Here is a 9,014-nt window from a genome sequence, read left to right as displayed (position 1 = left end):
ATTTTGTTCTTATGCTGTTGTGCCACTGTGTGCAGATTTAGTTGCTTTGCTCTTCTCTGAGCTTCCTACTGTGGTGATCTAGGGAGAAGACCCGCAGATAGTGAGTAGGCCAGATCTTTTTAAACTGGGAGATTAAATCTGGACTTTATTGACACTTTTCACAATTGTTTACACTTTGCACAATAATGGACTGATAGACTTCATCTATCAAATCATATGTACAGGACAAACTGCTTACATGAAACTAAAACAAACACACACTCTCAATTCCGCCAGCAGGAATTATAAGTGACAAGCTGAGAAATGATAGTGTGTGTGTGTGTGTGTGTGTGTGTGTGTGTGTGTGTGTGTGTGTGCGCGTGCGCGCATGTGTCTGTGTGTGGGTGTGTCAACCTCCATAAACATCTGTACTGCACCATATTGTGCTACTTCCTTAATTCCTTCCTTTCTTTTATAGTTTCTCACTTCCTCTTTCCTCCTTCCTTCAATAAATTCTTAGTTTCTCTATCCTTTTTTACAATTTTTTCATCTTGCCTTCCTTTCTCTAACTACACAAAAAAGCCCTCCAACCCAATCATGGGTTTGACATGTTTTTATCAGCAGTAATACATTTCTCTTCACCTAGACAAGCCTCAGCCTGCAGATAAAAACCCCTAAACAACTGAGCCCCTTGCTGCTAAATCACTATTACTGCTGCTCTGCCATAATGCTGCATGCATGCGTTTGAGTGTAGATGAGGTAGAGAGATATTGGTCAAGAATAAGCACATCTGCAGATTTAAAGACTTTGATGTTTTTATTCTAAATACTATGATCCGTGAGTTTCTGTTTCACTGATTATTTGTAGCAAAACAGAAAATCTGTTTTGAGAAGAATTGTACACTTAGCTCAACTAATGATAGCTACCTAGGCTGAGTACAGTAGATAGTGAAGAGTGAAACCTACATAAACTCAAACTTTAACACGGAAATCCAAGAAAGAATACATCACATGCATTCATTGAGTATAAGGACAATGCTGTGCAGGTGGACCCAATTAAAACACCTTTACAATCTAATCCAATCCAACAGCCCCCCCAATAAATGTGTGTGTGAACAATATTGTGATTATATCAGAGAAAGGTTGATTGAACTCTGTAATACTTTTTTAAAGCTGTGTTGTGGTAGTAAACAAAGTTGTTGGTGGTATTTGCTAGGGGACTAAATGCTGAATTTCATTGCATTACACTATAGGAACAGGTGTCCCTAATAATTATTCCCCCCTCTGTATTTATGTTATGCAACATTAGATTGTGTGTAGGTGCATGTTTATGTCTTGTATACATTTATAGTGTTACAGACATTTCTTTCTAACCTTGCTTCCCTTTTTCTTTCTTTCCCCCCTTTCTGCCTCTTTTTACTTCTTTGCTAGTTTCCTTTCTTTCCTTCTTCATTTCTATTCATCATAGTATTTCCAAGGCATTTAATATTGGTAGTAGTGTGTGTGTGTGTGTGTGTGCGTGCATGCACGTGCGTGTGTGTGTATGTGTGTGAGATATTTTAATGTTCTCTCTGTGCCACCTTGTGGAGAGGAATGTGTAAAGCTCCCATTTCTTCCATTTCCTCTCTCCCTAGAGATGTTCATACAGTGTGGCTCTCCAGCTCCTCTCACCTTGGACCTCTGATTTGACTTCTCTTCACCCTTACAACCTTCAAGCACTCTTCTGATGTAAGTCTATCTATCTATCTATCTATCTATCTATCTATCTATCTATCTATCTATGTATGTATGTATGTATGTACAGTACAGGCCAAAAGTTTGGACACACCTTCTCATTCAATGCGTTTCCTTTATTTTCATGACTATTTGCATCGTAGATTCTCACTGAAGGCATCAAAACTATGAATGAACACATATGGAATTATGTACTTAACAAAAAAGTGTGAAATAACTGAAAACATGTCTTATATTTTAGATTCTTCAAAGTAGCCACCCTTTGCTTTTTTTGATAACTCTGCAAACCCTTGGTGTTCTCTCAATGAGCTTCATGAGGTAGTCACCTGAAATGGTTTTCACTTCACAGGTGTGCTTTGTCAGGGTTAATTAGTGGAATTTGTTCCCTTATTAATAAAAAAGCAAAGGGTGGCTACTTTGAAGAATCTAAAATATAAGACATGTTTTCAGTTATTTCACACTTTTTTGTCAAGTACATAATTCCATATGTGTTCATTCATAGTTTTGATGCCTTCAGTGAGAATCTACAATGTAAATAGTCATGAAAATAAAAAGGAAACGCATTGAATGAGAAGGTGTGTCCAAACTTTTGGCCTGTACTGTATGTATGTATGTATGTATGTATGTATGTATCTATCTATCTAGCTGTCTGTCTGTCTGTCTGTCTGTCTGTCTGTGACATTTAATATGATATTTAATATTTAATATTTCTCTGCTTTCAGGTGTTAAGCAACTTTGCTGAACGTGAGTATACCAACAATAATCACAACCATGTTTATTCTGTACGACTACAAATTTAGTTTTGTTAATTTAAAATGTGCATACTGTGTATTAGGGAAGCAGAATGTGATATATATATATGAATTTATTTTCATATATATGAAGTTATATTAGGTTAAATACTTGATGAAACATATTCAAAATAAAGTTACCTATATGTTTGATTTAGATCCATAAACATAATGTGGTAATTTAATCTGCAAAAATATTGAGTTGCAGTTTGGCTACCAATGTATTACAGTAAAGGATGTAAATAAACAGTATAGAATTATAAAAAAGATATGTTGTGTTATATGTGTTTTTATGATGGCTGTCCATTACTGTCATACTGCATGCTTGTATTTAAGTCATTTACACTATGCATGTTCTCTACCTAATTCTCTCTGCATAATTATAGAATGACCTTTTTGAGTTTGCTCTATTAACATATTTACATAGAAGACAGATTCCAGCACTTTGCATCGGTGTTTACTGTGAGGCTGACCTTTGCGTGATTTGATTAAACTTCATATCTTTGCAGTGAGAGGCTCTTGTTAATTATGTCACTTCCTGTGCCTGTGTGTCAGAGTTTGATGGAGAGCTGGTCGGATGACAGCTGGAACTGTTGTCATAACCGGAGGAATACTGGCCACAGTGATACTTCTGTGTATCATAGCTGTGCTCTGTTACTGTAGACTCCAGGTAGGACTCATTAAGTGTGTGTGTTTCAAAGATGTTTAAATCACACTTCAATGTTACTATAAAGCTTCTGCCACACTGTATTATCAAATCAACTTGCAGGTAGTCTTGCTTTGCCAGATCTATCTCCACTGCGCTGTGGAGTAAGGTCTGGCTACACCACAGATACATTCTGAGATAGGAGAAAACTACTGCACTTTTTTAAAATTAGCTGGCTACGGTGTAGCCTCTAGCTCACCCAGTAAGAGCGTTCGCCCGATGTTCCGTCCACATCAATCCCCACCAATCGGTCTTTAAACGTCCCAGTTAGATAGTAAGTGCAATAAACAAAGACCCTGTCAATCTTACAATCATTCACCAAATGAACCAAGCAGGCCTACTTTCTTGCACGATCCAAATCTTTACTAAAAACTTGCCATTTTCAGAGTGTGGCGTTCTAGCTCGAAGTTTGTTGTTGTTTTCGGTATCGAAGGGATTTCGAGACGGCAACACACAGAGAGCAGAAGGTGGCAGGTGTTATCTTGGAAATGTACTTGTACTATACTGATCCAGACTTCCTTCAGGAAACTTTCGGCTAAAGAAGAAGGGCAATACATCAACATTGTTTTCAAATTGCAAATAGTCATCAAATATATGAACATGATATTGGCAGCAAGAAATTATTTCAGTAATATGGAAATTGTATTTTGAATAATCAGTAAGAATTTATAGTTCACAGTACTTTACAGTCTTTGGCTTAGTAAACAAAAAAATTCTATCTAAATCAGATTTTTTTATTTATTTTAAGAAAATAAGATAGTACTCAATAATTAATAATGTTGTTCATTGGTAGGCTTAAGTGCAGACAGTTAATGTTACAAATCTGTGTTAAAAACTGTTGTTTGACATGTAATGGATTTCTCTCTCTCTGCAGTACTACTGCTGTAAGAAGAATGGGTCTGACAGCGGCTCCATCTCTCAGCAACACTTTGCCTGCAACGCCTGCAGTGTCTCCGGCCTGGACGGGTCGATCGTCACCCCACTGTCCGTGTCGCCGCCAGAGCCCCCTGGATCCTCCGATTCCACCAAACCCGCAGGGGGGCAACGCAGTTACTGCCCCACCTGCTCACCTTATGACTCGCCCTTCTACATCCGTACCACTGATGAGATGCGCAACGGTGGCGAGCGCATCACCTACATGCCCACACACTATGAGAACCAGGCGCTGGCGATGCCGCTGCCCACCGTCCGAGGCTCCCTGCTGAGGGAGACCCAGCGAGGTCGGCCTCCCGATTTCTACACCAACACCCGAGCCATCAGCACCGAGGTGTGACCCCACCTAAAACTCCCCCAACACCACCTAAACACACACAGACACCCCTCTCTTCACTTACACACACCAGCACCACCACTAACCACATACATAATTTTGACTGCAGCTGTCAGTGAGGATCAGCTGGATGAAGTCCACTGTTTGTGGAGGTTATCACATGTATTTAGGGTTTGGGGGGGTTAAAGTAAAGACTGTCTAAGACAACTGCTGAAGACTAAAGTGTGTGACAAGCAGGGATTATGTTCAACCCTAGTTCCTCACTTTAACCCTTAAAGTTTTCATGTTCACTTAGATAATAATTCTGTAATTGACGGTAGATGAAACTGTATGTTTTTGTCTTTATTCTCCCACATGAGGGGTATGGTTGTAATCTTGTAAACTCTCTGTTGACTGTGACTGTGTCTTTACTGACTGAGGGCTATCCTAGATCATTTACAGTATAATTTTCACCTACTACGAATCTTCCTAATGACTGCCAAAAAGACAAAAAAGGAGTGTGATAAAGTATGTAGTAAATATGTGGAGAGTGGAGACTGAAACACATTTGAAAAAGTTACAATAAGTAAAACATCCCCTCTGCAGCATTGTGGATCTCTGGAAGCATGCTTGAGTTACAGAAAAGGAGGAAAAGTGTGTGACGACTGGAGCTTTCTCTATGCAAGCTGTCTGGCAAACTACTGCAGCTCTCAGTCATCTCTTCTCAACAGTTTTTGTCTTGTCATGTAACTTTATTGGAGAATTATTGTAAGCACGGTGCACACCCAGCAGGATATCAAGATGCTGCACATGTAGATAGGCCTACAAGCATTTAAAACTAGATCATGGATGCGGTAGTTCTCTTGGGTTGCCAATTCCACACTGAACCCCCACTTTCTCCTCCAAGGTGTAAATGAGCAAGGACGCTCAAAGTAAACTTCATCAATTTCTCTTGTGACAGTGATGCAAAATGTTTGATATGTAAATATTAACCAGAAAGCAATGAACGTGCTCTTGACGAAATTGAGATGCACCCTGGGATTTGAACATTATGTATTTTGAATAAGGGAGTGTGATTTACTAGTTTGTGCTGTTTTGTTTTACACACTCCTCCTATACTCCCGTACTACTCTCATGTTGAATCTTTGAAATGCAAATAACCTTGTAATTTCTTTCATTTCATTTATTTAAGATGTGTAAGATGTCAGAATACACATTTATGTGATTGAAAACTGTTTCACAGTGCTCGTTTTCTACATAACACTTACCCAGCATTGCTTATACACAATAATATTTCCTGTGATATTTGTCTTTATAGCTCAGTGTATAGCAAGATTCAGTGAGGCTGAATAAGCAATGCAAGAAACCTTAAGGACTTGCATGGTGTGATAATGTTGGGTAATTTTGGGTAAAGATTTTCAGACAGGCCTAGTTTTAACATTCAAGCATTAAACAACAGTGCATAGCAATTAGAATTCAATGAACAGCAACTACTTTTATCTTTTCATTAAGGTTAAATAGATCCCAACTGCAGTGCCATTACAATATACATCTTGAAACTTCTCAAGACCATTTTGCACCAATTGTGCCCTCCCCCTCCCCCACTCTGGATTAATTTAAAAGGGCATATACATGTACAGAGGACTGGCACCAGTTAATCTGTAAAGGTTGACAGTTTTGATGTTTGGAAAACTGGTGAAATCTTGCCAGAAATATAATAATAATAATATAGGGGTGTCCCCAACTAAGGATTTACACATTCGAATCAGAATTGTCGAATCTTTCTATAGTCGACTGATAGTCGAATCATCTATGTGTGTGTGTGTGTGAATGGGTTGGGAGGGGCACAACACTAGTCAGCAGGAGGGTAACATGTAAACCGCAGGCGCGTATGGACGCGTATTTCGCATCCGCCGCATGCATAACCGTCTCTCTTTTGGGAACTGTGTATCCTGGCTCAGGTGTGCGCATTAATTCTTTAAAACCTTCACCATCCACAACATTCACTGGCCTCATGTCGAGTGCAATAAACTCTGCAATTTTGTTCCTGATTTCTCTTTTCCTTTTCTCGGGCAATGGCGGTCTCAAATCTAGCTTTCTTTGAGTTAGTTTTGGCGCAGCTCCGGTACTACTACTAATACTACTACTACTACTACTAGATGAACTGCTGTCGTCAGTCTGATACTGTGGGTGGATCTAGAAAAAAGACTAACATATTTTAAGTCCCAACATATGATATTGCTATTCGTAAATTAAAAGCGCCATTATATATGAAAGAGTGAAACATCTTTATTGGTAATAAACGTACCCGTTTCAAGTGGAAAGCCATGTTTGTTGTTGACGAGTGGTAGGACATGAGCTGTTGGCACAACTTGCATTTTACTTTTTTTGGATCATCTTTTACCATTTGAAAGTGCATCCACACTTTAGATTTTCTTTTTCCAGACATTGTTAAGTAACGTTAATCCCTGCCGCCAAGATGCTCCTTGTCTGTCGCGGATCACGGAAAGTGAAACTTAAATCTGTCACAGGGGTGGTTGGATTTACACACACACACACACACACAAAATATTTATTGAACGCTTCTTTCTTTCTTTTCACGTTTTTTTTTTACAGCATTATCATAATTAAAGGCTGTATAATTTAATATAACCGTACAAAACCAGTAGTTCTGTGTGAAATTAGACATTGAGCACCCCCATATTGCCAAAATGGTATGATCCTCGTTTCATAATAACACCCGCGAAGATTCGACTGTGAGATTGGTGGTCGAATCAGGCTCCGCATATCGATGCATCGAATCTTCGACTATTCGGGGTCACCCCTATAATAATATAAATAAAACCAGTGTTCCTCCATGCTGTTGTCCACTATCACAGATAAGGAGGCATAGTCATTCATTTATTTAGGCATTGTATTAACTATATATTTTACTACTTACTTAACCAGTTATCTTTGAAAACAGAAAAAAAAAGATTTTTAGAAATGTGGTTAAAACAGATATCGTACCTGACGAATACAGAAACAGTATAATATTTGACAGTGTTAACTTTTGACAATTAAAGATTTGTAACTGCTCAAAATGGCTCTTTGTGTGATGATTGACCATCTCACACACACACACACACACACACACACACACACACACATGCAGATAAATGTTTCTAATTCTCAGTATAATGGTTCTGCATTTTCAATTTGAAATATTTGTTCCACAGATATTTCCACATTGTATTTATTGAAGTTTCATCAGATTTTAAAAATGAAAGTAGAAAGTATATCATAACTAATCATGAGGTCTGAAGGCAGCGTGAACTTGACCTCCAGCTAATGATTGTCATGAGGCAAAAAAAAACATATCAGATGCTGAAATTTTCAGAACAAAGCATTCATTTAGCTTATTTTGTTCCCTAAATAATGCCTTTTTGTGTAAAACATAAGCCTTGATAGCTGTCATACATTTTCCTATTTTCCTAATTTTATTAATCAACAAAAAACCGAGACTTTGAAAGGATGCTACCTGGTGGGAAAGACAACTTGTAGAACTTAAAAGAACAAACATACATACTTTTTATATACGTCAAAAAATAAAATATTTGTGTGCATATGTAATATACCCATATGGCAAGCTGAAGGGGTACAAATCCCAAAATTCCTAAATAGATTGCCTAGTCCAGATGTGTGTGAGCCATACAACCTGTACAGCGCATGCGTGAAATTACGATAACATTCCAAACCGGAAGACGTGTCACTAAACTCCAAGTGATTCATCTTCTTAAACATATACGATCTTCGCGGCAACTCTTCTGACAGCTAGCAAGCAACTCCTCTAAGCTCTAAACAAGTAAGTTGACAGCTATTTTATCAACGCCTGTTTGTCATCCCAGTGTCACGTTTACATGCAGTGAGAAGAGAAACGTTGTTTTCCTTCTTCTTTCTCGTCATTTTCCTCCGTAGTCGGGCGGGGTGTTGCTGAGTGAGGTCGCTCGCTCGCTCCTCCAAATAGTGGTCCAACTGTTTTGCACTTCGAGCTGGTTAGCGTTAGCCAAACTTAGCTTTAGCTCGCAGACTGCCACACATAGGTACTTCCTGTTTAGTATGCGTTCACCTGTCCTGGCAGCTATCTCCTTGTCTGCAGGTCTGCTAGTGACTAACCCATGCTATTGTTGCCATTATGTTTTAATGAAATGGCTGTGGTGACTGTACGGATAAATTAGCTTCTCGTTAGCTAATTTCGCCTTGCCTGTCTGTGTGTGTTGTTTGTAACGTTATAGCTAGCTGCTGTGAGATGAGTCTGTCCGTTTAACAAGTATACTTGCTAATTTCATTTAACCGTCTAAATGTCCGTTACACAGCTGAGAGAGAAAAACTGCCATACAAAGCTGATGCTGTGAGAGACTACTGTGGTGCTTATCCAGGCCTGCAGACAGCAATGAGAGCAGATATAACCGCTCACTGCAGCAGTTACTGAGAAAGTCTAACCAAACAGAATATTCCATTGAGTTTGGGACCGCAAAGTCATTATCTACAAACTCTGACAACTATCTCAGCTGGAA

The 9,014-nt window shown here is 38.8% G+C and overlaps 2 protein-coding genes across 2 annotated transcripts in view; both read left to right on the top strand.

Moving 5' to 3' along the window:
• The first annotated feature begins 1,598 nt into the window (after nucleotides 1-1,598).
• On the top strand, nucleotides 1,599-4,482 carry fam163ab (family with sequence similarity 163 member Ab). Its single transcript, XM_028588559.1, has 5 exons — nucleotides 1,599-1,706; nucleotides 2,435-2,456; nucleotides 3,059-3,173; nucleotides 4,084-4,358; nucleotides 4,446-4,482. The coding sequence occupies exons 3-5, from the start codon at nucleotides 3,081-3,083 to the stop codon at nucleotides 4,480-4,482; spliced, it is 405 nt and encodes a 134-aa protein (XP_028444360.1). The 5' UTR covers nucleotides 1,599-1,706; nucleotides 2,435-2,456; nucleotides 3,059-3,080.
• Nucleotides 4,483-8,185: 3,703 nt separating this feature from the next.
• Nucleotides 8,186-9,014, top strand: part of rabgap1l (RAB GTPase activating protein 1-like) — a 144,961-nt gene continuing 144,132 nt past the window's right edge. The window contains exon 1 of the mRNA XM_028588557.1: nucleotides 8,186-8,302. The gene's annotated coding sequence lies outside the window, so the exon portion shown is untranslated. The remainder of the gene's footprint in view (nucleotides 8,303-9,014) is intronic.

Source organism: Perca flavescens, chromosome 9 (assembly GCF_004354835.1).
Source record: "Perca flavescens isolate YP-PL-M2 chromosome 9, PFLA_1.0, whole genome shotgun sequence".
Taxonomy (NCBI): domain Eukaryota; kingdom Metazoa; phylum Chordata; class Actinopteri; order Perciformes; family Percidae; genus Perca; species Perca flavescens.
This window is presented reverse-complemented; position numbering and strand designations above follow the sequence as displayed.